Here is a 27,281-nt window from a genome sequence, read left to right on the forward strand (position 1 = left end):
TGCCTTTGGGGCTTCTTCCTGAGGGAGATTTAAGCAAAAAGTCACAAAGATCAGAGTGCGTTTTGTTTGGTTTGTTGCTGGTTTGGTGTACGTGAGCGGCTCTGCTCAACAAGTAGGAGCTGTTTTACTTGAGAGTTTATTTTGTTTCTTTTAGGCAGGTGCCTATTGCCACCGAATTGCTCGGGATCGGCCTGGGGGAAATCTGTGGTGGTTTTTTAGGGCCAGCTGGTGCCCAGGCGTGATCTGCAGTTAGCAGGCAAACTTGCTGGTTTGCAGGGTGGTGGTGCCATGCTGGGTTTGGCTCTGGCTGTTTTCTTTTTCCTAGCTGTGAGCACAAAGTTATCCCACAATTTCTCTCTTTGGCCAGTGAGAGGGCCCCCTTTTTTTTTGCCTGACCTCTCCAAAAAGGCAGAGAGGAACTCCTCACACCAGTGGATCAAAGGCTGTGTTAGCAGAGCTACCTGCTGACCTGCTCGGGTGTCTCACCTCGACCGTGCCTTTCAGCTGGAGGATTACATGCTTGTGTGGTGGCACTTTTCAGAGGGGACAGCAGCAATTTGGGGTCCAAGAACCACTTGCCTGCTGGGATGGACCCCCCAGGCAGAGAGCTTTTGGTTTCCAGCCCTGCCGTTGCTTCATGGTGTGACCTTGCACCAGGTTGGCTTCTCAGCTAGCCCTCAGGTTCCCTCAACTGTGAAGTACCCTGAATGGGTACTGTGGCTCTTCTTCCTTCTTCACCTTCCTTTTCAGTGCTTTAAGCTCTGTGAAACAGCAACAACAAAAAAACACCCAAACCTCTCTTGTATTAGAAACTAATGATTACAGGCAACATCAGCATGCTGCAAAAGATGCTTCTTGTGAAGAGCTTGGATCCCAAAGCAGAGATCTGGGAGTGCCCCTGCCCAACCTGCTGGTTCATGCAGCCTTTACCTGGCCTCAGGCCCTTCCCATTCACCCCATCCCTCCCTACCTGCAGGCAGGCTGTGTCCCTGTCCCCACCACCCTCAGGTTTTGGCCTTTTGCCCGTCTGCCCACTCTGCTGGGGACGGGGCAGGGGCTGGTTTCTATTTGGGACCCTTGTAAATCACAGGCGGCGTGGCTGTAATGAGGGCTGCTCGGCCGGCCCTCGTTAAGCAGGAGGGGGCTCGGGACTGTGGGCAGCATTTCCTCAGTAAAACCTTCAGCTTCTAATCACCCAACACCTCTCTCGCCACCCGCCTTTAATTCAGGCCCCTTTTCCCCTTCCAGCCTCGCCACCCCTTCTCCACACACGCCTCCCTTCCCTCTCATGGCCTCTTCTTGCCATCCCCATCCCACTCCTCTTCCTCAGCAAGGGGGGCTTCGGTGTGGGGCAGGGGGCTTCAGGGTGGGGCGGGAAGCGGAGCCGACAGGTTTTACACCCCCTGCCGTCCCCCTCATCTGACAAAGCCCTCGTTAATTTTGTTCTCCTAATGGCCCCTCCTTTGATTTACTGGGCTGTCTGAAAGGGACTTCGAGCCTTCGCTCCCCTGGCAGGAAATTGTTATTTTAACCTGACAGGAAAGAATTAAAAATAAATAAGTAAATAACTCCCCCCCGCCAGCCCCCCTTTGGAGCTTTTCCCTTTAACTCCTTCTTTTCCTCCAGCAGAGGCTGGAGGTGATGGTAGCTGCAGAAGTGCCAGCAGCCGGGGATGTTGCTCGGGGACCGCAGCCCGGGGCCACCTCCGCTCCTTCAGGAAGCCGGGCGGATCGAAAGCCGCCCGATTAATAAAGTTCCTCGCTCTGCACCACTGTAGGCTGCTTAAGGGCAGCGCTTTCAAAAGAGGTCAGCTCCCATTTAGGCGTCGAAATAAGTTGGTCGCCTATTCAGGAGAGCTCAGCATGTCAAGAACTGAATGCTTTTGAAAATCTGGCTTCAATTGTGGAAGCTGAGAATTTCGAAATCTGGCCCCGGATCCTAATAGTCCTTCTGGAATTGATGTTTTCATTCATTTTCCTCATTATTTTTATGCCGGCCATTTACTTTTTGTACTTTGCTCAGCTGTGAAAGAAATGGCCACATGTCCCTTTTTAGAGCTCATATTCTGCCTGGAGGTTTGGGGAGGTACCATACACTTGTTGCAGCACACCTTCTCTCCTCGCTCTCCGCTCGGTGCTGGTTAATCCGCCTAGTGCCTTGGCCAAACTTTGTCCTCGCCCCTTTCCCTCCCACCCCCCACCTATTGCCCTTCTTCTCTTCACAGACCTGGGGACAGCCAGTTCGGTCCTTGCCTCCATGTGCCTGGGTGGTCCTCGCTTGCGAAGGGTCCGTCGCATGTTTGCGCCCTTGGCTCTGCCCTTCTGGCCAGAGGCTCTGCGCGGCGCGTTGCTGCAGGGAGGTCTGGTTGGGAACCTCTTCGCCGTCCCCCTCCCCCAGCATGGACTCCGAGGAGTCCAACCCTTTTCCGTCCAACATTTTTCCATCCTGCTGCCAAACCCATCCAGAGAGGGCGAATGAGTCAGCTTTGCTCTGTAGGCTTCCAGCACTGAGGAGCAAGGCTCGAGTTCTACCCCAAAATGATTCTTCTTCTTTGGTGGAAGACTGTCCGTCCCCGGTGTACCTCCTGGTGTGAGGTAGAAACCCAATTTTGAAGCCTAAACCAACGCAGAGTCTTTTCTAGGTTAAGGTGGCGCATCGGTGGTGTCAACGGAGGTACTGCTCTGCTAGAGAAGGACCTCGGGCACTTCTACTAACGTGGTCAGTGGTGGCTGTGGCACAAGGAAGGATGCTTTGGTAGCTCCCTTAGGTGGAGAAATGAACTTGAGTAACTCAGATGCTCTCCAAGCCAATAGCTGAAGGATCTCCAGCCACAGTTTGTGCTGGTTAGCAGGCAAAACGCCTCAAAGCCAAATAATTGAGGCTCTTCCCTCCTTGGGGGAGGATAGCGGTGCTGGGAAGGATGAGGCACGTGGGAGGGAAGTTGCTGTGTTATCGCTTTGGCGCTGGTGGTTACCCACAGAGGATTTCCACTTGTAACGGAGCTGCGGGCTGCAGCAGCGTGACTTCAGCTGATCTTTTTGGGAGCCTTCAGGGTCTGCAGCAGCCTGATACCCGACCACCGGGCTCAGTCTGTGCTCCTGGATGCCACGCAGGGACACACCAAGCGTGACCTAATTCGCCCTGCCTCTCGGCAGAGCTTGTTATCTTGGGCTCGCGGCCACGCCAACTGTGGCTGCCCGACTCCCGGGAAAGAGCTGGCTCACATCGAGCCTGCTGGGAAGGCAGGCAGGGTGAGCTCGCATCAGGCTGCAAAGTACGGCACTGAGGTGCTCTTCGTGGCATTCGCAAGGCTTCAGCTGCAGATCAGTTTGCTTGGCATTGCTTCCTTTGAATCACCATGAAATCATGGCTTGGGGAGATCTCCCTGCGTGCTGTGGCTCCTCGCCTTACCGAGCATCTCACGGGGTGTCTGTGTTAGCCTGCACAACAGGAGCCTCTCTTTTGGAGGTTATGCTTGAAGGGATTTGCCCCTTCTTTTTGACCGAGATGGGTATGGAAAGGACATGCTCAAACTGGTCATTGCTTGAGCCATGTAGATCTTTGGTTCCCCCTTGCCAGCTTTGTCTGCTTTGGTGTTCATTCCTCACGGTCCCTCCTAAGCAGCTGCTGTGACGTGCAGCTCTTCACAGCAACCTGAGCTGTGATGGGTGGCCTTGGGCTTCACATTTTTTGAAGATTGTTGATGCCTTCAAATACAAACCTGGTGGTTTGTCCAGACAGGTAGTTAACTCTAAATAGGCTGTGCTTCAGGCTGAGTAGTTTATCTGAAATCTTCCCATACGTTGGTTCTCTTAGTTTAGAATAAAGGTGCCAAGTAAGTGTGGTTCACCTTGTGCCAGTGTCTGCAGCCTGCTCAGGCTTTGGTGAAACCCTGAAAGTTTATGGGTGTTGATAGAGGAGCTAGGCAGGGCTGGAAAACAGAGAGAAGTCTGAGGGTTTTATAACATCATCTTTTTTTGTCTCCTGCAGGAAGCCACTGCCGCACCTCCACCACATCCCTTGAAGCAGCTTATGGGACCCTTCCCTGGGCGCCTCTGCCCCAGGAGACACCGCATGGGATGGCAATGACACGTGGGAAGAAGAGACCCATGTCCCCCGTCCCCTGCCTCCTCCTCGCAGCCGCTAGCTGCTTTGCCCAACTGAGTGAGTTTCTGCCCTTCTATATTCTGTTTTGTTTATGTTTTGTCTCGAGGCGAGCTGAGCTCCTGGGATCCCACTTCCTTCTGGCTCCAAATGCTCCTCAAAGGGAGAAGGGGTGACAGGTGGGGCTGGACATCCCTGCCAAGAAGAAATGAGGCTGGTGTGTGTCTCCAAGTACTAGTGGGGGAGGATGAGGAGCTGAGGGGAGGGTGAGGCACATATAGAAGCGATGGGGAATGCAAAATGCAGCAGCACTGCAGGTTTTCCCTCTGTGCCTTCTTTTGCTGAGACTCACGGGGCTTTCCTCCTGCTGTTTCTTTCTCTCCGTGCAGGTGAATCTCTGCAGGTCACCGTGCAGCCTGCCTCCATTGTCCAAAAATTCGGGGGCCCGGTCAGCCTGGGGTGTGTGGTGGACCCCCCTGGAGTGAACCTCACCTGGAGACTCAACGGGAAGGAGCTGGCTGGGTCGGACGAGGCGCTGGGTATCCACGTCGAGCGAGGGAAACTCGTCGTCGCAGCCCTCAACAACCACACCGTGGGGCGCTACCAGTGCATTGCTCGTGTGCCCGAGGGAGTCATCGCCAGTGTCCCCGCGGTGGTCACGCTAGCTAGTGAGTAACTTCGGTCTTCTGCCATCCCCTGCACTGCTCAAGCCTCTGCTCACCCATCTCGAGAGGTTCTTCTAAGCTCTCTTGTTCGCCCTGGCAGGAAGGGAGGGCTCCTTTGACTTTTCAGGACGTTCTTGTAGTCGTGGTCCTCACCGCTGCTCCTGGGGAGGCTCTGCGTGGCACCCTTGCATGGGCAGAGGAGTCTGATCCTCTGCGAGACCCGTGCAGCATTTAGCACAGCAGGTCGTGCTGAGGAGACCTCCATCCCCGGCAGTGCCAGCACTGCCTCCGGGCCCCCTCCCCAGGCACAGAGAGGGCTTCGTCTTCACAGCAAGGGGGAGCGTGGGGCTAAGCCTTAAGAAAGCGCAGAAGTGAAGATGTTTGTGCGGAGTGGGGGCTGGTTTTGCTTTAAAGCCAAGAGCTATTGGCTTGTCACTGATACATTAATCAGAAGTGAAATGTTTAGGCCAGGCTGGGTGGGAGGAGGAGGTGAGGGAGAGTTGCCGCGCTCCAAAGCGGGGCGGGAGGGGGTTGTCACGGGGCCGAACCCGTCGGGGGATTTGGCCTGAGCTCCGCGCCGAGATTAAGTTTCGGAGAACGCATTCCAGAGCAGAAAGGGGGCTGTGTGCGCTGGTGGCCTGATAGAGGGAAGGAGAGGAGGGGAGAGGTGGATGGGGTTACCAAGGACATGGTTTGCATTTAGGAGAGCAGGGTGTGCGCAGCTCCTCAGCCTGGTCGTTTCATTCTCAGGCTGATCTCCTTTTCTCCTTTTCCCCCTCGCCCCAGCCCACCACCACCACCAGCTCCGTCTTCTATGACGAAGCACGGCAGTTTGAGGGTCTTCCTGGGTCTGGCGTCAGTGGTGGGCAGGAGACAGGTCCTACAGCACCAGAAGGTCCCAGCGCGCCCCTCAGGACAGATCAAGACCGCGACCAAGTAGTCCGTGGAGCGTGACGTGTTGCTGACGTGAGCCTGGCCTGGGGAGCACGGGATGAGTGGTGCACTGAATGGCTCCGAGCTGGCCCTAAGCCACCCCGAGGTTGTGAGGCAGCCTCGGATGGGGAGGGCTTGGAAACCTGTGAGTGAAGAGAGAAGGGGCAGCCCTGGAAAGACGTGGGGCTGAAGGTGTAGGAGAGAAACCTTCTGGAGGGGTTCAAACAGCCAGGCTCACATCAGGGAGCTGGAGGCCGCTCTCAACATCAGCTTTGCAGTGGTCTCAGATAAGGGGGGCACCGATTTGTGGTGGGACTGAGATGGGAAGCTCACCAGATGCACCACGAGCTGTCACTCCTGCTCCAGGCCTTATCTACAGCGCCTTGCTCCGAGCTGGGGACCAAGTGGGGGGAGAGGAAAGCCCCTGGCAGGCTGGCATTGCCATTGGCACCGTGGGCTTCTCCAGGGCACCGGCTGGGCTGGGAGAAAACCCTCTGAAAGTCTTGGCCCCATCCTAAAATTACTTTTGGAGGTGGAAGAGAGAAGCTGGAACGTGAATGAAAAAAAGCAGGAGGCAGAAAGAAGTATTTTCCAGATTATGATTTAGGTTGATTTTGGAAGTGGGTCAGGAGTCGTTGGAAAAAGTGTCTTGCTAGCTTTCGAGGGGCGTAGGTAAAATCTGGCCAACTTTTTGGCTCTTTCTCTCCTCCTCCCTTGGAGGAAACCCCCTCGAGGGCCCCAGGTGCTGCGTGCCCAGTCCCTCGGCGCCTCCTCGGCTTCGCTGATGGTCAGCAAGCAGGCGGATAGACGGCGTGCTGCAGCCTTGGCACTGGTGCCTCCCTCCCCGTCTGTGGCACGGCGATGCCGGCTGGCGCTCCCCAGCCCGTCCCTGCTCCCCCTGGCTCAGAGGGCTGGTTGAAGCCAGCATTTAGTTCCTCTGGCAGGGAGAAAATGGTTGTTGGACAGCCCAGGGGTGCGCAGGAAGGGGAGGATTTCTTAAAGCAGCAAGAGGAGCAGCACTTGGGGCATCGTGCAGTGGGCTGGAGGCCGGCGCAGCCTGAATGTGTGGGGCAGAGGTATCCTGAACCCTTTGCAGGGCTGAGAGCAGCAAGGAAGAGAAAGGTGTTTTCTCTGCCAGCTTCCAGGTGGCAAACAGCCCTGGTGCTACACAAAAAGGTACGGCTGCAGCGGACACTGGGGGGCCACGCAAATCCGCCAGGGGCATGAGCACGGTGGTGTGGGCTGGTGCTGCCGTGGCAAAAGACTTCCGAAGTTGAGAGCTCGTGGGGTGGTAACTCAGAGGGAAAAACATGCCGAAGTGCTTGGCTGGAGCAGAGGTGCTGAAGTGCAGGCAGCCAGAGGTGGTGAAAGCCGTGCAAGCCCCAGCATTTGGCTGCGTGCGTGGAAAAAAAATCCGTGCATTCAGCACAACAGCAAGCCCGGGATGGATAGACGTGTCATTTAAACCCCCAAAAAATGAAATCAGGGGTGAGGCAAAGGGGGAGCCACCTGCTCTGGTGTATCCCCGTGCCACGACCCTGCGGGTGGGGATGAGAGCGGTGTCCGTGTGTCCTGGGGATGCCGCGGGATGGGGGAGGCTCGCTGCCCCCCAGCAGCACGTGGGGAGAGCCGAGCCGTGGTGCTCGTGGGCAGCGACCCTGCGCCGGGTCAGGCTGGGGGTCCCCGAGGAATTTGCAGCTGCGTCCTGAAGCCGGCCCCGCTCCTTTCCCTCCGCCTGGGCCTCTCCGCTGACGGCTCCCCCGAGGCAGGGGGGCCGGCTGCAGGTTGGAAGAGCATTTGCTGAGCCGGCACGGCACGGGGGGGCTCTGGCCCCGGGGGCAGAGGTGGCGTGAGGAGGGGAGAGAAGGAAAACACAGGTGGTGCTGCTTGAGCTGCGGAGAGCTGGCAGGAGGGCTGCGGGACGGCCCGGGGCGATGCGGAGGCCAGGGGGAGCAGGGCTTGGGGATGCACCTGGGGGTGCACGAGGGAGCCGGAGGCTGTAGGGCAGCCTGGGTGTGCCCACGAGGGCCGCGGGGAGGACTTTCACCTTGAGGGCCTGCTTTTTATTTACTCCGACTCCTTCTCCCGCGTTATTTATGGCCTCCCATTCATTTAATCCGCTCTGTCTCGCCCGTCTCGCTGCTTGGCCCCCGGCCCCGGGCTGCAGCTGGTTTCGCTCCCCGACGACAGCGGCGCAGGCAGCTGCGGGGCTGACCCTCCTCGCGCCTCCGAGCGGGGCGCAGATGGACACGAGCAACGGCCTCTGGTTGCGCTCCTTTATACTCACAGACATAAAAATAATAATAATTGTAAGCCCTGTTATCCCGGGCTTCGCAGCCAGGAGAAGGGGGAAGCGGTTTCTCCCAGCTGCGGCGCGGATTTTGACCGGGGTGCGAAGGGGCGCACGTGCTGCGTCCCCTGACCCTCACCGGGGTCCCCCGCATCCCAGGGGGCTCCTCTGAAGCCCCCAGGAGGAAGCTGCGTGTCCCCTCCGTTTTGCCGTGCTGTGGCGCACATGGGGAAGCGGCGGGGAGCCAGGGCAGAGCCCGCTGGCAAATAACGCAGCCTTGTTCGCTGTGGGGGAGCAGGAATTTAGGGGAGTAGCTTGGCAGGGAGCTTTTGTTGCTTGCATGTTGGAAAACGGCTCGTCCTGCTGCCCACCTGATGACTTCCCCCCTCTCCCCCACCGCTCTCACCCCGCGGCCCCTTTCCTCCATCCTCTCCCCCTCCGCGGGGGGACTCAGGAGGAGCGGTGGGTCCCAGCCCCCTCAGCGGGGCACCCCGCAGCTGGGCCAAGCTGCTGGGGGGCTGCGTGCGAGGGACCCCCCGCGTCTGCCATCCCGAGGGTCCCCCCCACGGGGACGGTGCTCCCCGGTGGGGCTGCGGGGCTGCGCAGAGTCCGTGCGTGCATGCACGTGTGTGTGTGTGTGTGTGCGTGTGCAGCTCCCTGCCAGCGGTGCTGGAGCCTATGCCTTGGCTCCGAAGTCTTAATTTGGCCGTGATGAATCCAGACCACCAAGGCGCACATTAACTTCCCCGATGCTCGTTTATATTTTGGCGATCGGAGAAGTATGTGTGATGTGGGCAGGCGGACGCTGGGCTCTCGCCTCTTCTCTACCTCCTTCCATTTTTGCGGCTCTCGCTATTTTATTCCTTGATCGAGTACAAAAAGTGAAGAGGAGAAAATGCCCGGCACCCTTCCCCTCCCCAGCAGGAACTTTCGTTGCTTGAGGAGCGCGGGGCGCCGCCAGCTTTTCACAAGTGAAGAGTTAACCTTCATCTGGCTTTAATACCCAGTGGAAACATGGCTCCCCTCCTCGGCCTCTCTTAAAGGATTAATGGCATTTCTGAAGTTCGCCCTTATTCCTTCTTTTTATTATTATTATTATTTTTTGTAATTGAACGGTGCCAAGAAATTCCAGAAGTATGAAGCATGTTCGCTGCAAATCATTTTTATGACATTGCAAAACCTCCCCTCCTCTGCTCGGCCCCCTCCCCTCCCCTCGGACCCGGGCACGGGAACACTCGCTCCCCCAGCAGCCGCCCGGCAGCCCCTCCGCGCCGCCTTCGGGGAGGCTTTCTCGCCGCCCTGCCAAGAGGGCTGGTTTTTATTTAAACCCCATAAAGGATCTTGCTTTAATCAGAAAGTCTGCTTGAGAAATTTCATGTCACTTTTCCATGACTGTGGGTGGGAGAAGCTCGGAGCCAGCGTTGTCTCTTGCTCTTGGAGCGCTGCTATGTTTCCCAGAGAACAAAAACACATTTTTTGCCGGCTCGGCTGCCAAGGGAAGGCTGCGTGGAGCCCGCCCTCCACGAGCCCTCGTGCCCCCCAGCTCTCCAAACTGCCCACGGGCACATGGATGGGTTCGGAGGGGACGGCCGAGCGCAGGGCGGGTGCCCTCGTCCTGATGTAGCAGCGTGCTGCTCGGGGACACGTGCTCGCCGCTGGGCAGCCAGGCGACCTGCTGCCTGCCCTGGCAGGGGCAGGTGCCCACTATTTGCACTTTCTCTCTCTGTGTTTCCATATTTCTTTTGTATAGTGCCCTGAGCAGAGAGGCTGGCTGCTGGAGTGCTGGAAGAGCGCAGGGCAGCTCTGGGTGTGAGAGCTGCTCGCTGGGAACAGCTCCTGTCCCAGTGCACACTTGCCTTCTGGAGCAGGGACCTCCAGTTTGCTGCTTGAAATAAGTGGTTTCAGGGTCTTTCCCTTCCAAATCTTGTTGCCTCCCTGATTTTGTCCCTCGCTCTCGCCTGCGTTTTGATGCTTGTATAATTCTGGGAAGAAAGCAGATAGTTGAGAGCCTGGTGCCCATGGGAAGCTTTGTGACGTGAAGTTCACTTGGGTGTCATTTTGGTGTCATTCTGCACACCCTTGAAGCACCCTGAACTGTGATTAAAGCATTTGCTTCTCAGTAGCAGGCCAGCAGCTGTGTTGGAAATAGCAGACAGTAGAAGGACCAGTTTTGGCTGCCCCTCGGTGCTGCAGTAAGCTGGCTCTTCTTTGAGGCTGGGATTTTTCGCACCCAGCCTCTCAGCCATGGAGCAGGCAGCTTCTCTAGGAGCTATGTTTTAATTTATCTGCTTTGTAGGAAGGAGGAGGAGGGGAAAAAAAAAACAGCTCTGAAAGGGGACCGGTTTCCTTAGCTGCTGTCCTCTGCCGGCACCAGGGCAAGCAGCCCTGTGCCCACAGGGAGAGGCCAAGGCGATGGTGAGGTGCTGAGATGCCCTGTCGTTCATTCACTCCCTGTGCAGATCTCAAGGATTTCAAGTTTGACGGCCAGCACGTGATCGAGGTGGACGAAGGCAACACGGCCGTCATCGCCTGCGACCTGCCCGAGAGCCACCCCAAGGCCCAGGTGCGCTACAGCGTGAAGCACGAGTGGCTGGAGGCCTCCCGAGGTGAGCGCCAAAGGGGTCTGTCCCCCCGTGTCCCCCCACGGCCTTGGTTTTACCCTTCCCTGCTAGCAAGAGTGCTGTCTGCCTGCTGCCTCCCTCTTGTCCCTTTTTGGCCAGTTTGAGGACAGGCTCTTTTAGGGTCTCTGCTGGGTCTCCCTGATGTCCCCTACTCCTGGGGGGCCAGGTGTAACACCAGCTTGTGGAAGGGGGAAGGAAGCAGAATTAGGTGATGCACCATGTCGCTCTTCATTGGGCATCCCTATTTGTCCATGAAGTGTTCCTCTAGCCCAGCCCCTGGATAAAGATGTTTCTGAATTTGGGGAATTTTTAAAAACTTGAGTCTCAATTCTACAGCTTTGCTCCATCTGCTGCAGGCACTTGTGGCAAGTTAGCTTCATCTGAGGCTCTCTTCCTTCCACAACTGCATCATTGCTCCTCCTGATGTGTGAACAAAAAGGGGTCATTTCAGCGTTCTCCTGTTTTTTTTTTTTCCCTTCCCACTTGTCCACCTTTTCTACAGGGCACAGTGTTTCTTCCGGGGGACACACCTTATGACCATGCACCATCTCCTCTTCTCTCCCTGCAGACAATTACCTTATCATGCCATCCGGGAACCTGCAGATTGTCAATGCCAGCCAGGAGGATGAGGGGACTTACAAATGTGCTGCCTACAACCCCGTGACGCAGGAGGTGAAAACCTCAGTGTCCAGTGAGAGGCTCCGCGTGAGACGTAAGCTGCTCTCCTTTCTTTGCACATCTTCTCCTTAGCCGTTCCGGCCCTGGGAGCACATACAAAGTGCTACTGCAGCTGTTTTTTGGTATGAACCGACATTGTCAGCTGCTGAGAAAACTCCTTCCCAGCAGCAGAATGCCCCAAGGTCTGCTCCTGGGATCGCTGTGCCTGCTCAGGATTTATTTTTGGTGACATGTGAGGACAGGTCCTTAGTCCTTCAGCAAGACTACTTTGCTGTGTGCACGCATCCCTTAAAGAACGGCCTTGTCCTGCACTGCCACCTTCCTGCCCACCTACCTCCTTCCTCCTTTTGTCACCAGGCTCCACAGCAGAGGCAGCGCGGATAATCTACCCCCCCGAGGCTCAGACCATCATCGTCACCAAAGGCCAAAGCCTCATCCTGGAGTGCGTGGCCAGCGGGATCCCCCCGCCGCGGGTCACCTGGGCCAAGGACGGCTCCAGCGTCTCCGCGTTCAACAAGACGCGGTTCCTGCTCAGCAACCTCCTCATTGACCCCACCAGCGAGGAGGACTCGGGGACCTACAGCTGCACGGCTGACAATGGGGTGGGCGAGGCCAGAGCCGCGTTCATCTTCTACAACGTGCAGGTGTTCGGTGAGTGCTGCTGTAGTCCTCATTGGAAGAGGGGCTTGGACTTTCTCTACTGCTTTCAAGTTCCAGTTCCTATGAGATGGGATGAATTCTGACTTGAGGGTGGTGGTTCCTCCTTCCTGGCTCCCACCATGAGCTGGAGATGATGGATCCTCCCTCCTGTGGGGAAGGTTTGCTCTAACACTCTCTAGTGGAGGACTGGCTGCTGCTCGGACGTATTTGAGCTAGATAATAGCAAAGACATCAGTCTCTTGCTTTTCACTCACTCCTTATAGGGAAGCTCTTTACGGGGTGAGAAATGTAACGGGTACTACGCCTTCTGTGTTTCTATCACACATCCTTCTTCTCACAAGTATGAAGGAGGATAAGCCCGTGTTTTGTTGGATTTCATGTCATCCAAGTGCTGAAGCGTTACTGGCACGAGCACAAGCTTTGCAGAGTAATGTTTCAGCTAAGAAAAATGGGACTCATAGGTGCCTGCTGTCATCACGTGGCTGAGAGGGACACCTCTCTGTGCGGTAGATGTGGATGGTGAAGGGGAGTACCACATCCATGTGGGACCCCTCAAAGGTAGCAGGACTGGCAGGGAGGGTTGAGAACCTGCAGAGAAGAGCGCAAAGCCACGATGGTGCCGTGCTCCCTGCCAGGTGATGCTCAGCAGCCGTGCTGTTTCCCCTTGCAGAGCCCCCGGAGGTCACGATGGAGCTGTCCCAGCAGATCATTCCCTGGGGCCAGAGCGCCAAGTTCACCTGCGAGGTGCGGGGGAACCCCCAGCCCTCCGTCGTGTGGCTGCGCAACGCCGTGCCCCTCTCCGCCAGCCACCGGCTCCGGCTCTCCCGCCGGGCGCTGCGGGTGGTCAGCGTGGGGCCCGAGGACGACGGCATCTACCAGTGCATGGCAGAGAACGAGGTCGGCAGCGCGCAAGCCATGGTGCAGCTGAGGACAGCCCGGCCAGGTCAGTCCCCCTCTGGAAGTTTGTGGTCACTCAGTGCTAGAGCCTGAGGAGGGAAGAGCAGAGGGGAGCAGGAGAAGAGAGTTGGTGTATCACGCTCCTGCTTGGGTTTGAGCTGCCATGCTCTTCCTTCCTGTTCACCCTACACTCTGAGGGTTTCTGGAGGAGCCACCTGTTTCCTTGGACCCTGATCCAGGGTAAGAGGGCTAGAAAGCCCTCAGAGAGGTAGGAAGTCCTATATGGCCCAGGCATGTTCTGGGAGAGGCCCCAGTGAGGTGTGTTATGTTTATACCAGGAGAGAAAGCTTGTTTCTAACACCTTTTGGAGTGGCGCAGCCGGCAGCACCATCTGGGACCTGATACTTCTAAGGAACCTGTGGTGCAGTGTGTAAATAGCTCTGGTCTTCTGAGAGGAATCAGGGGGCTTCTCGCAGCTCTGTCCTCACCACAGGACTGGATTGGGCATTTACCCTGCCCTTACCACCCATTTACTCTCGACATCTTGTCTTTCAGGAGCTACCCTCAACCCTGGGCGAGATGCCCGGCCGGGCTCAGCGCAGCCTCCGACGCCGCCTTCCAGGGAGAGTGCCTTAAAGCTGCCCCTGGATAAAGCTGGGCTGCCGAAGCCTGGGACCACCCCGCTGTCAGCATCTGCACAGTGCACAGCCAGCAGGGAGCTGGTGTCTCCAGCCGAGGCCCCCATCATCCTCAGCTCTCCCCGGACGTCGAAGACAGACAGCTACGACCTGGTGTGGAGACCCCGGCCTGACAGCAGAGCCCCCATCCTCTACTACGTGGTGAAGCATCGCAAGGTATCGGTTGGTGTTTTGCCCTGTTCATGTTCCTTCCTCTGTGCTGGTCTCCAGGTGGGCTGTCAGCCTTGGATTTGTCTGTTTAATACCTGTATTTCCTTTGGGTAGGCAGAGGGTTGCAGTAGAGAGGTAGGTTTTGCTTTGGGCTTTGAGTATGTTTCAGATCTGGTGTGTTTTTGATTCCCAGCCACTGCAAGGCACCATTTTCAATTATATGTGAATATATGCATCTATTTTCCTGGAGTTGCTTGACTTCATGAAAATATGATATAACAGGAGGCTTCTACAACACCCCCATATTCTTGATTTCTTTCTAAACAAAACTTACGCTGAGGGTTTTAACTATCTCTTTATATAGCCCTTTAAAACAAAGACAGAAGATGCCAACACAAGAGCACAAGGGGGCAAGTTTTAAAAACAAAAGATGTCAAAATCCTCACCAGACTGCAGGGTCTAGTTGTCTGCCAGGAGATTTGTCCTCCAGTGGTGTATCATGTAACAAGCAGTTCTGCATGCAATCTTAACTCGCAGGCTGGAGTTTGTCCATATTTTATTTGTTTTTCAGCGCTTCACCTGGAAGGGGCTGTAGGGCAGTGGAGGTCACCATGGGTCACTGCAGTTTGCAGTAATATGTTTTCAGTGTAGTCCAAATTCTCAGCTGGAGACTCTTTCTTGGGACGCTGAAGGATTGTGTGGAAAGGAATTAGTCCCAATAACCCTTAAACTTGTTTAGAAAGAGTCTCTTTCTATGCGATCTGTAGGATCAAGTTATATAATGATCTGGTTTTAACATCTCTGACTGGAAAAGCATGTTTGCAGAGAGGGAAGGAATCAATTCAGCAACAAAAGAAAAGGCTCTTTGTGTGAAAGATGGCTAAGGAAAGTAAAACCTAATGACAGGAGGCTTAAAATTGTGCTGGGCAAGGGTCTGTTTCTCTTCTGGAAAATATCTGCGGCTGTCTCTTTTCCCTGCTCGTACACTGACCCTAAATTCTTAGCAGCCTGCAAGCAGTCAGATGCCATGCAGCCATTATCTTTGTTTCTTAAGAATTTCTCTTTTTCTTTCCTGGATATTAGCAGTCTTTAGGGCTCCCCTCCCTGGCCTCACAGCTCCGTGGGCTCAGGAATAAAAATAAAACGAGGCAGGCATTAATCAGTCAGTGTCAAATGCTTGGAGAAGATGAATGATACAGCAGAGTCTTGGCATTTCCGTTTTGTTGCGTTGCCTGCATTGCTAATGCTCCTTTCGGCACCGGGTCACTTCGGTGTCCTGTGTATTTGCTTGAAAAAATATTATCCTTGCAGCTGGGGAGAAGGAGCAGAGTCCCACCTTCCCTTCTGCTCCGTATGGGGCGTCGGGACATCACCAGAAAACAGTATTTCCACATCTTTCTGGGCATACATGATCTATTCCCTGCATAAGGCGCTGTGTTTCTGCCAAGAAATGCCAGAGGTGAGGCTTTAGAGCCTTAACTCTGCCCTTCATCAAGCATCCTGGACTAATGTGCAGCTTCCCCAAATCCCGCTGCGTAATCCAAACTGGCACAGCCTGGGCAGGCTTTGAACGCTCCCTCTGTGTCCCCGGATCCCTCAGCTCTGCAATATCAGGCTGAAAACATCTCCCTCCTGCACAGACAGGAGGAAAGTTAGCCCTACTTTACACACAGCCCCAAGGGAAGGTTTCAGGGCTCGGTGCTGGCCAGAAGCCCAGCCGGCCCCCAGCTTTGCGACGCCGGTGTTGGTCTCTCAGCAGGTCACCAACGCCTCGGACAGCTGGGCAGTGAGGGACGTCCCGGCCTCGCAGCACCGCCTGACGCTCACCAGGCTGGACCCCGGGAGCCTCTACGAGGTGGAGATGGCTGCCCACAACTGTGCCGGCGAGGGACAGACGGCCATGGTGACCTTCCGGACTGGTAAAGGTCCAGCCTGACCCTGGGTGTTTTGCTCTGAGTCAGGGGAGGGCCCCTCCAAGCGTCCTTCCTCCCTCCGTGGCTCAGTTGGACACCTGCAGAAGCGAAGAAAATAGGCCTGGGAGGGCTGTCAGGAGGTTGTTAATCCATCCTGTGCCTTTGGGGGTTATTCCTGAGCCGTGTTTGTCCAATCTGTTCATAAAACCTTGTCCTGCACTAAAAGGAAACTGCAGGCCCTCCTCCAGCAGTCTGTGTCACGCTGAGCTGGCTGCACCACCGAAAGGATGCTCCAAGTGTCTAAGCTCAGTCCCCCCGTCCCATGCTGCTTATCCTGTCCCCCAGCAAGGATGGGGAATGGCATTCCCTTCCTTGAAACCTTCCCCATGGTGCTGGGCCTGCTCACGTATCCTCTGAGGCCCCTGCACTGTGCTAATTACCACCTCCTCGGGCAGAAATCTAGCAACAAGATTTCCAGAAAACCAATTAAAAGTTTTAGAAAATTAAATATTAGTGGGGGCAAAAGAAAAGCAATTAACAGTAGAACCAATCTGCCCCTTTAGCTTCGGTTCCTGTCTGCAAGTTGAGCACTTTGAAGCCCTAGGGCTGTTTGAGTCCAAGGAGTATTTACCTCGGCATCGCAGCTGGGAATCTTTGTCTTTATTCACGACAACAACAATTAACTCTGACCTGCATTACCGTGTCCCTGATGCCATCTCTCTCTTCTGTGCAGGCCGGCGTCCAAAACCAGAGATTGTTGCCAGCAAAGAGCAGCAAATCCAGAGGGATGACCCAGGCACGAGCACCCAGAGCAGTAACCAGTCCGACAACAGCCGCCTGTCCCGTAAGGCCCTGCCTGGCCTGGGTTGGCAAGGAGGGAGGGCGAGGGGCGCCGGGTCGGTGCTGGGGTTAGAGTCTCCCCTGGGTAAAGCAAGGGTGGGTGGTCTCTAGCTCCTGACTAGGAGATATCTTTCTCGGACACCCCTGTGCTTCTTGGCAGGCTGGCAGTCTTTGGAGGGGAAGCTGATCCCAGAGCCTGTCCCCACCGTTAACACAAGGACCTGTCAGAAACTAAGAATGGGCGTGAGGGTAGGAGGTTGCTCCATTTGGGCGTTTTGCTGCATTGGAGGAACACCAGTTCCTGCTTAGTTAATCCAATTTGTTGTTTCCCACCTTGTATCTGCCACTGGTATTCATCAGTGCCATTATCCTTGCTGTAATTCATGTGTTCCCTTTGCTTTCATCTCCACAGCTCTGTCCGTCTCTTTCCCTCCCATCTTTTGATTGTTTTTGTATCAGGTTATATTTCTACAGTTCGGAACTCTTCCGTATTTCCTCCTCAGCTGGCTCCTCTCAGCCTTTCCTGTTTTCACACCTCCTACACCTGTCTGTCCCCTTCCTGTCCCCAGTGTCAGTCTCCCCCCGCTCACTGCTTCCACATCAGCCGGGCCTCTCGTCTCCAGCCCTGCATCCGCACCTCTCAGTGCTGTCCCTCCTGTGATGGGTGTACACACCACAGACCTCTTCTCTCCCTGCTCGAGTTGGGAGGGGAAAAGGAGCAAGGTGCAGACAGGAGTAAAAGATGTTTGGAGAGACTGAAAGGAACGAGGATTTGGGGGTGCCAGCTCTAATGAAGAGGCAGAAAGAAATTACTGCACTCAGGACTCAGCACGTGGGTGGGTGCAGGGCAGGCAGTCCTTCACCTGCTTACCTCTGAGCTACGGGATCCTCCAGACACGGTGAGAGGAGTGTGTTTCATGTCTTGGTGTGCCCTTTGCAGCTCCAGAGGCACCAGATCGTCCAACCATCTCCATGGCATCGGAGACATCTGTGTACGTGACCTGGATCCCCCGGGGGAACGGCGGGTTTCCCATCCAGTCTTTCCGGGTAGAATACAAGAAACTGAAGAAGCTGGGAGACTGGGTCCTGGCCACCAGTGACATTCCTCCTTCTCGCCTCTCCGTGGAAATCCCTGGCCTGGAGAAAGGTAGGCTGGTGTTCTCCTCCCCGCTTCCTGGAGGGCTGTGGGAGAGCTGCGCGGCCCCTGTAGGACGGTCAGCCAGCTGTCGCAGCTCACTCAGCCCTGCCATGTGGGATCGGAACAAAGCCGCCCCAGCTCCAGCCTCGGATGCTTGGGGAAATGCTGCAGATGCTTCTCCAATTTCTCCAGCTGCAGAGACCAGCATAGATTTGACCTCCCTCAGGGAGTCTTGTACATGCTTTTCTGTCTTACAGGAGGTAGTTACTGAAAGCATAAGAGTGTCTTGTCTTTGCCATTTATTAGACAGGACAAAGCTTTCCTTAGCCGCAGGCAAGACAGACGGACACACAATTCCCATTGCACTTCACATGAGAAAAAAGGCATCGCTATGTGGGACAGCTTTAAAGGACAAAATCACCCAAACGTAAAGAGCAGAAAAATGATGTTTGGTTAAACATTATTTAGGCTTAGAGCTTTTATCTGAGATTTATGATTTCCATGTAGTAGAGGAAGGATGACATCCCATACCTGCTCTGGGGTAAGGACATCCTTTCAACCATCTCTGAATCCACCCACATACCTGCCATAACTGTGACCTGGCCTCTAGACCATCCAGACAGTAATTGGGAGAGGCAAATAAAAGCAGGCTCAGTCTAGCACATGGCTGAAATCTGGCCATGCATTTTTTATCAAAGCCTGGCTGTAGTCTCTCTATCTTCTGGAGATGTGGCCCCTCTCCAGAGTCAGGCCTGTGCTGACAGCAGAAGCCTTGGAAGACATTGGCGCTGTCTTGTTAAAACTCTTATTTCCCATTTCTCCCCTAGGCACTTCCTATAAGTTCCGTGTCCGAGCACTGAACATCCTGGGGGAGAGCGAGCCCAGTGCTGCGTCTCGGCCATATGTGGTGTCTGGGTACAGCAACCGAGTCTACGAGCGCCCCGTGGCTGGGCCGTACATCACCTTCACAGATGCCATCAACGAGACCACCATCATGCTGAAGTGGATGGTAAGGTTTGTAGGGAGGAAAGATCTCTGAAAGTGCAGGGTGCAGGTGTGTGGGTGCTACCTGCCTGGCTTACAACGCTTCCAGGTTACCAGGCTGAAGCCTGTCAGCAGCACGAATGGATTGGGGATCCGATAGCTCTCACAGAAAACAAGGGTCAGGCTTGGGCCATGTAGAAGTGGAGGAATTCAGAGAGCCTAGGAAGCTCTTTTCATCTGAATTCAGCGTTGTGCACAGGAGGCATTTCAGTGGATAACCTCAGGGTCTTGACCAGTTCATCCAACAAGCACGGTTCAACTACTCTGGGGGTGGCTGCTTGCTCCCCTGGCCAAACTCCTGGAATCCATTAGCACCTCTTGTCTGTCCCAGTAGTTCCCAGCAGACATGTCCTTCACTCTCACTTGCTGAATAGCAGCTGTAAGTGCTGGTAATTGTTTACAGCAGTCCAGCCCAGAGGATTTTTAGGAGCGGGCAAGATCTTTTGGATCACAAGCCCAGATCTAAGTGTTTCCAACAGCTTATTCAGAGGGGTGCATCACTCTCTTCTCTCCCAGCTTCTTCTGGCTTGAAATTGCTACAGGGCAGCATGGGCACTGCTGTTATTTTAAACGCAGTAGCTGATATAATACCGGGTGAAAGACAGCATGAGCACATGGAGCTGGGGCAGTACAGCTTTGGGTGGAGGAGGAGCAGAGTTGTCCACACAAACATGAGACTTCTCCAGTCACTGGTTCATGGCAAGGTAGATGCTGTTTGTCTGGAAGCGGTGAGACTGTTAGAGTCAAGGTGAAGGTGTGTTTGTCCTTGCCCAGCTGAGTCACTGACGCTGAGGAATTTCTTCTTTTTAGCATTGGCAGTAGCTGCTGGGAGGGCACAGAATACAAGATGTTTGGGTTGACAGGACCAGATTCATGGCCTGCCTGTTACCTGAGAGAGGCAAGATGTTAGAGTATAAAATAGCAATGAGCTCTTGGAAGGAAGCCCTTACTGTGAAAACCAGCGGCAGGACAAGGAAGAGCTCCCTGTGGGTCTTCCTCCTGCCTCATCCCATTTATCCTGACTCTTCCTTGCCCAACAGAGTATGGATATGACAGCACAGACATCTCTGCTAATTTCTGCTCTCCCGTTCTCTGCAGTATATCCCCGCCAGCAACAACAACACTCCCATCCACGGCTTTTATATCTACTACCGCCCCACTGACAGTGACAATGACAGCGACTACAAGAAGGATGTGGTGGAAGGTAGGAGATTTTGGAGACTGGTCCCAGCTCTTGATTTCTTCTGTAAGAGTACATGGCCAGAAGGAGCCTTGTATACCAAAGGCACGAGGCGGCTGCTGCTGCTGGCTAGTCGTGCTTCACCTCTCACTGCTGCAGAGGTGGGCCAGCTGCAAGTTCCCCACGGGAGCTAAAGGCACCGTGTGTGTGTGTTCCCTCCTCAGGAGATCGATACTGGCACTCCATCAGCCACCTGCAGCCAGAAACCTCGTACGACATTAAGATGCAGTGCTTCAATGAGGGTGGCGAAAGCGAGTTCAGCAACGTGATGATCTGTGAAACCAAAGGTAAGCAGCTTCGCGGGTACCACCCCTGCCTGACTGTACACCATCCACGCTCAGGCAAGGAAGTGGAGGCAGAAGAGCAGGGTAGGTTTGTTGGTGCTGATGCTCCGTTTGTGTATACACCCGTACCAGTACTCAGACACCTGATGCAGACCTGCGAGTCCATCAGCGTTTCCCTCAGAGCAGTACTGACCTTTTCTCTTCCTAAGTGCCACGTAGACGGTGACTGGAACCAGAAGGGCTAACTCCCCCTTGCTGGTCTGAACTGCTGTGCTTGATTATAAGCGAGTCCCATCTCATCTTCCAAGCAGCTGCACTGTCGCAATAGGGACAGCATTAAGTCCAAGTGGGTGTTTTGGAGGCTTTCCCTTTTTCCTTGTGCTTTAGCAGCCCAACAGCCTGGCAGATCTGTAAAGCAAGCACAAAGGACTCATCTGTATGGCAATATGCTTCAGCCCAGGAAATCCTCTGGCATCCAGAAGCACTTCTTCAAAGCCACTGCAGAAGTCTGTTCACTCCACAGCAGTGTAGACATCCCTGGAGAGTGCTGCTCTTGCTCCTGTCCTGTGTCTCACTCTGACTCTTTCCTTCACAGCTCGGAAGTCTCTTGGTCTGCCAGGTCGTCTTCCACCCTCAACAGTGCCCCCCCAGCAGCATCCCCCGCTCAGCGGCGGGCACAGCGGCCTGGGGACAGGAGCCATGGTGGCCCGTTCCAGTGACTTGCCGTACTTGATTGTGGGCGTCGTGCTGGGCTCCATTGTGCTCCTCATCGTGGCCTTCATCCCCTTTTGCCTTTGGAGAGCCTGGTCCAAGCAGAGTGAGTGTCCTTTCTTGAGGGCTGATTTACAAGATGTGCTCATCGTGTGGGTTAGATCTGAACCTAGGTGTAATTGGGTCAAACACAGAATGTGAAGGCTGCACGTTCTGTGTAGCAGGGATAAGGGTGGGCAGAGGACAAGTTCCAAATGTCCTGTGGAAGTCCCCTGTGAAGACAAAAGCTACCAGTCCGTCCCTTGTCCCGTTTACCTTGTTGAGAAGGAACCCTGGGACTAGAAGAGGTGGCAAGCAGCACTGCCTTTACTTTCGTGGTCGGCTTCTTTCCACCTTTTGTCCCCAAGGGTGCTTTGAGTGCCAAATAGCTGCCTGACAGGACTGCCCAATACTATCCCACCCAGCAGCTCACTTCAAGAAGCTCAGCTTTACCTCTGCTTTTGGTCTCAGATTTCCTTTTTCTTCCCTCTGCAGAGCAAACCATTGACATGGGCTTCCCGGGAGCTGGGCTGCTGGTATCATCCTGCCAGTACACCATGGTGCCCCTGAGGGCCATCTCTGCTTCTCGTGCCAACGGACACCCCTACGTTAACGGGCAGCCCTACACCAATGGGGCACATCTGAATGGCATCTGCCCCTCTGCAGGAGTGGGCTATGCAAGCGCCAAGCCCCGAGACTACAGTCCAGACGTGCAGCAGGTATGTCCACATCTGCAGTTGATTTGACGTGAGCTGGAGGCCACGGTTGCAGTGGGAGGGCTTCTGCAGACATGCCTGACACCCCTTGCAGCATGCAAAAGTGCCCAAACTGTCTCCTCCTTAGATGAGATTTCCCCAGGGCAGTGGCGTTGCATGAGACACGGGAAGAGCAGGAAGGTCTCCAATTCACCCATGATGAGGTGGTTTCCTGGGGCAGTGGCTCTTAAGTATGGAAGAGGCAGTGGGCAAAAAGCCCACTTAATGGAAATGGTTCCTGTTTCTCCTAAGCAAATCTTACAGGGACTGGCAACGTTGAGGATTCTGTGCGTAAATAGTAACATAAACCAAGGCAGTGCCACAACTGAGACTGTACATTCGTTATCATGAGCCAGTAATTCAGCAGTAAGCATGAAGTGAGTTTTTCAGCTCAGTTCTGCTCTATCTGCTATGGCAGAAGAAACAGTTTCAGCTTTCTCTACCTACTAAGCAAGGGCTTCACCGTTCTGCCCCATGGTTCTGGTTCTGCTGGAGATCAGCACCTACTTCTTAACGCTGCTTTGTGGCGTTTCTAAGATCCTTCTCTCTTATTCCAGTCACACGAGGAGACCAATGCCTTGCTGCAGGCACGAGTGCTGCAAAACGGGAGTGCCCAGCGAGACTACCAACCCTCCAGGTTAGTCCTGGCTTATGGAGGGGGAGGATGGAACGATCCAGTGGGGCCTGCCAGAAAATGCCTGCTCACAAAAGTTAGCCCTCAGGTTGCTCTCTTCTCTGTCACAGTTCATTTGGGAAACAAAACTGTGCTCCAGCATTCAGCCTTTTCATCTAAGCTCTTTTCACACAGCCCATTCCTATGGTTTGAGCGAGGGGTAATTGCATTTTAGAGATAAGACCTACTGCCCCTTATCCTCCCATTTCCTCCTCCTGCTTTTAAGCAGGAGACTAAAGAGTACAAAGAGAGAAACCAGCATCTGTAGCTGGATGCTGATAAACAGCTGCCCAGAATCTGGCCAGTTGCAGGCGCTCTGTCTTGCTGTTCACACTTCAAGTCATTATTCCCCTGCTCCCTGGGAGGGATTACTCCTCCCAGCTGCTGTGGCACTCACCAAGTTTTGAATGGTGGATACTAGTTCCCATCACCTCATTCTCGTCCCACAAGTATATCCCAATTTCCCCTCATTTAGGAACGTTTTATGTCATTCCATTGATGCAGCTAGCTGCTACATAGATCATCTCTTTCAAGGAGGAAACATCTGTGCATAGTGCTAAACTTCTTTCTTTGTCTGCCTCCCCAGATTGCCCAGTTCCAGACCAGAAGACAGCTCTTTCCTCTACAGCCTCCCAGATGACTCCACTCACCAACTTCTCCAGCCACAAGATGACTGTCCTCACCTTCAAGAGCACTTCATTGGCCTGCATCATCCAGTGATGGGCAGCAAAGTTGGAGGCCCTAGTTTGGACGCTCGACGGGATCCACTGTTCCACCAAGGTCAGTGGTCTGGAAAACTCAGTGCTTGCTTCATCTTGTTGTTTTGGGCTGATTTTGAAGGGAAATCTTACCGGAGAGCCTTTCTGATGGCTTTGTTCATGCTCATTTCTGTGGTGCAAAGACTTAATAACGTGTAGAGCAGCTTAAAAAGGCCACGCTAGCAGTTGGGGACTGTAAATTGCCTGGGACAGTCTTACAGGACAGATTTCTCAATTCTCTGAGAACATGAAACTGTATGCTGCTGGAAGGGCACACACCTACCTGCAGTTGCAGCAGAGGTACTGTCCCTTAGTCCTTCATCTCACATCTTCCAGACCACCAGTCAAGCACCAAGGTCCCTGAGGACTTAAATGAATCCATCCCCCTAGGACGTGATCCATTGATCCACCCCTCCCGTAGTGTGGATCAAAGTCATTGTGTGCAAGCATAGGATTAAACTCCCATGTAACTAGGAATTTTAGAATGCAGTTCTTTGTCTTTTATCAGAATACCTATCCTCATAAAATGGACTGCTGAGAAGAAAGCTACCACAGCACCTCTCATTTCTGTATGCATTTTAACGGTCTCTTGCTCCTCTGTCTTTCAGGAAGCCCTTGCTGCCTAGGCCTAGTGCCAGTTGAAGAGGTAGAAAGACTAGACTGCTGCCAGTCCAGAGGAGACCTCCATCCCCAGAATCCAGTCATCACATCCTTGAGTCTGGACCTACCAGGACATCTGAACAGCAGCCCACCACCACTGAGGCCCTTAGAGACTCATTCTCCTACCAGTTAGGGACCAAGCTGCCTTTTGCAAAGACTTATTCTAAAGAGAAAAAGAGAATGGGTATTTATTTTTGTATAACACCCCTATTTATATATTTATGCACTTGTATATAAATGTATATGTGCCTTTTATAATGCTATGGAGACAGAAGGTATCCTCAGCAAGGCAAGGGGAGGGCTGAAGGAACAAGGCCGCAGCTATCCGTGGCACTGGGCTGTTGGTCAGAGCACAAGACTGAGACAGCAGCACGAAACATTGCAAGACATGGGTCCAAACAGAGCTGCCACCACCAAGATCTAGCACCCTCGTGCAGTGAGGGCTTCACACAAGATAACGCTACCAAGAAGTTCTTTTCTCCTCGCCTACAGGAAGGCATGTCCCAGGAACACGCTCCTGCGGGTGGACTGGAGTTATGCACTCTGCCTAATCAACTTAAACAACCCTTCACATAGATGCCAGCTGCAGCCGCGTATCTGTAAAGACAAACCCACGCTTTAACACCTAAAATAAAGGCTTAAGTCTTTTCTGGGGCTGACTGTACACTAAATCCTCCCACAGAATGAACCTATGCTTTTTTTTTTTTTCCTTCCAGAAATAGCAAACAGGATACCTGGGGAAAGGTGACATCTTCCTGCAGCTAGAGTTTCCAGTAGGCTGCCCAAGTGAACCTTCTCAATGCTGAACTTGGGAGAAGAGGGACTGCTACTACCTGTGCCAGTTAAATGACATGAGACCGCTAGGGGGAGCAGAGCTAGAGGAAATTTTCATTCATCTCCAGGGATAGCTGCATAAAATTTGGGGTGGACACCCAAATCCCTGACCCCCAACATCCTGGGGTTTTGTTGCTTCAAAAGCTTCCAGCATCCAGGTTTGGGGACAAGGCTGTTTTCTTTTTTGCCCCCTGAGGAAACAAGATGCACAGCACCTTCATAGGGACCCACTGAAAAGGCTGCCAGCACAAATACCACTCACTTGGTCGTACTGAGGCCAGCAGGGGCAGTTCTTGTGCCTGGCAAGGATACGGTTGGATCCTGCCTGAAGGTATACCTAACAGAGGAGTAATGACCAGGGAGGGAGTGGGGAGGAGGAGCAAGAGCAGCTGCAGGTTGTTCAAGCTGTTTAATTTAAAACTAGCAACAACTTCCAAACTTCCTTGTGCATTGTTAGAAACTTTGCAATGGAAGAACATTGTAAAAAAAAAAAAAAAAAAAAAAAATCCCTCCACTTTGGGGTTGAAGGAACTCTTCATGGTAAGACAAGGTAAGTTCTATAAATGGTCACTCACTGTCAGCATCCCAAGTGCCAGAGGAAAAAATAAAAAGGAATATAACCTGAAAACAGACAAAGCCTGGCTCTGCTCTCAGTCTGGTCTACTGCTGCAAGTCAGTGGAATTACAGGCTACTTCACTGCTCATCTGTTGCTACAGCCTCCTCGTGCCAAGTAAATCCGACATCCTGCACTTCAGTGAGTTTCCCACGTCTGTAGAGCAGGCAAGTCTCCGATTGGCGCCAGACCCATCTGAGCGCTGTAGGCCCTGAGGAAAAAGGTCCCCTTGCCTTCTCCAACCACACAGCACTTCCCATCTCCACAAACTGCTGTTGCTGCTAGGATGTTCAACAGGTAACAAGATGCACCCCCCAAGACAGACCTCCTTTACCAGTTTTGAGAACACAGGTACCAAAGATAGTTTCAGATGGACAAAACTTTCTCATACCCAGCCTTCCAAAGCCCCTTTTTGTGCTGAGACCTACGAACAGGCATACAGAGCTGCACATGCAATACACATACACAGATCATCTGTCTAGTGCAGAGCTCTGCAATGGACTGATAACAGCATTTACTAGTTTCATTTGCCCATTTTAATTCCGTATCTGCCACTATAGTCATATTTTGACAGGGAAAACCCTTTAAAACTAACCCCCTGCTTAGCCAAAACAATACATTTCACACTTCTAGGTATTACTACTGCTGCAGTTAACTACATTCATTTTTAAGGGATGCTGGGACTGTTAGTTACCGTACATGGTGTAAGAACAGGGAAGGGTTCAGAGAGTGTCTCGGGTGATGAAGGCTGTAGAAAGAGGCACCCATCTTTTCTGGTTAGGAGACTGAGTTGTTCTCTTATGCATCCATCTTTTCTGCTGAGAAGACTGATCTCTTCCCTTAGGAGGGCAATGTCATGAGCCCTGTGTTTCAGCAGTGACTCCATCCTGGCCTTCTCTTTGATGTCTGCAGTTCGGGGGCCCTGAAATTCTGCTCCCTGTAAGGAGAGAAAAAACAGCTCCCATAAAACATGCAAGAATTAACAGTGGAAATGTATTTCCTTTGGGAAAGTGAGGCTTTCCAAGGCACAGGACAGCTTCATGACTACACCACAGTCCAAACTCCTCCTAAGTCAGATTGAGGGACTGTCAGCTTAGGCTCAGTCTGTCTTATTCCCTAATACTTTGGTCTCAAAGAACATACCTTAACTCATTTGGCTGTTTACATGCATCAAAGGAATAATTTTGGCTTCCTTCAAGACATTTTCTAATTAGAAATAAGATTAGTTTGTTTTGATATTAGAAAGCATCTAAGAAATTACCAGAGAATTTAAAATATGGCCTACTTCAGGATCAGCTCATCCATCTCCCCTTCTAAAAGACCCAGAGCGGCCATTCAGCCTGTGCTGCTAGGAAATATTAGCCTGGACTGCTAACTGCAGAGCAGGATGTTTGACCAGGGAGATGGTGAGGGCTGGATGAACTCTTTTCCACTTTTGAACAGTACCAAACCTGCATGTAGTAGTACCTTACCGTGTTTCAGCTACCACAGTAGCTAAAAGACTTACTAGATCATTCTTTAGTGAATCCAGCGTAGTTTCGAGTTGCTGCTTTTCAAGGCAGAAGCGGTTCAGCTGCTGCAGCTTTCTGGTATTTTCCTTTGTCAGCATCATTAGCTTCTGCTGCAGGTCTAAGGTTCTTTTCTAGAAAGATTAAAAAAAATTAAACTAGGATGAGAAAGGATAAACAGTGTGAAACAGGGAACAAGTGCTAAGCAGAACATGTCACGGAAAGAGGTAAACAACAAACTGATCCTACATACACCATGTGATCCCACAATACCTTCAGTGCAATGTCTTCTTTTCTGTTGTTGTTGCTGTTGTTTTCCATTATTGCAAATAACTAGGCATTTAGTTTAAAGCAGTTAGTCAAAAGCAGGGGAAAGAGAAAACTGTTAGGTACGTACTACGCCATATGCGTGTAAGGTATTAAGCTGGCTCCTACACCTGCCACGAACCAGCATAAAAGACAGAGAAGTCTGGGGCTATGGATTTCCACTTCGAAATCTGGATCTCGTACCCAAGTCCAGGAGGAGGAGGGGGTTCTTTGCATAGCTATAAACACAAGACAATCAGGAGAGCAA

At 53.2% G+C, this 27,281-nt stretch overlaps 2 protein-coding genes across 9 annotated transcripts in view; one reads left to right on the top strand and one right to left on the bottom strand.

Annotated features, from left to right (window-relative positions):
- The window catches only part of BOC (BOC cell adhesion associated, oncogene regulated), a 47,341-nt gene extending 22,942 nt beyond the window's left edge, over positions 1-24,399 (top strand). For 6 of the 8 annotated variants that reach the window (XM_040570509.1, XM_040570520.1, XM_040570458.1 and 3 more), the window contains 18 exons: positions 3,991-4,164; positions 4,494-4,772; positions 10,452-10,598; positions 11,182-11,325; positions 11,649-11,942; positions 12,622-12,894; positions 13,404-13,702; positions 15,453-15,615; positions 16,343-16,453; positions 17,390-17,596; positions 18,415-18,596; positions 19,730-19,835; positions 20,036-20,158; positions 20,751-20,972; positions 21,401-21,624; positions 22,218-22,297; positions 22,920-23,113; positions 23,700-24,399. In XM_040570509.1, coding sequence (XP_040426443.1) covers positions 4,080-4,164; positions 4,494-4,772; positions 10,452-10,598; positions 11,182-11,325; positions 11,649-11,942; positions 12,622-12,894; positions 13,404-13,702; positions 15,453-15,615; positions 16,343-16,453; positions 17,390-17,596; positions 18,415-18,596; positions 19,730-19,835; positions 20,036-20,158; positions 20,751-20,972; positions 21,401-21,624; positions 22,218-22,297; positions 22,920-23,113; positions 23,700-23,884 — 3,318 coding nt within the window. In that variant the 5' untranslated portion in view covers positions 3,991-4,079 and the 3' untranslated portion in view covers positions 23,885-24,399. The remainder of the gene's footprint in view (positions 1-3,990; positions 4,165-4,493; positions 4,773-10,451; positions 10,599-11,181; positions 11,326-11,648; positions 11,943-12,621; positions 12,895-13,403; positions 13,703-15,452; positions 15,616-16,342; positions 16,454-17,389; positions 17,597-18,414; positions 18,597-19,729; positions 19,836-20,035; positions 20,159-20,750; positions 20,973-21,400; positions 21,625-22,217; positions 22,298-22,919; positions 23,114-23,699) is intronic. The other 2 variants (XM_040570481.1, XM_040570468.1) reach the window with 1 other exon arrangement.
- Positions 24,400-25,720: 1,321 nt separating this feature from the next.
- Positions 25,721-27,281, bottom strand: part of CFAP44 (cilia and flagella associated protein 44) — a 43,537-nt gene continuing 41,976 nt past the window's right edge. The window contains 2 exon segments of the mRNA XM_040570442.1: positions 25,721-26,136; positions 26,707-26,841. Coding sequence (XP_040426376.1) covers positions 25,867-26,136; positions 26,707-26,841 — 405 coding nt within the window. The 3' untranslated portion in view covers positions 25,721-25,866.

Source organism: Cygnus olor, chromosome 1, assembly GCF_009769625.2.
Source record: "Cygnus olor isolate bCygOlo1 chromosome 1, bCygOlo1.pri.v2, whole genome shotgun sequence".
Taxonomy (NCBI): domain Eukaryota; kingdom Metazoa; phylum Chordata; class Aves; order Anseriformes; family Anatidae; genus Cygnus; species Cygnus olor.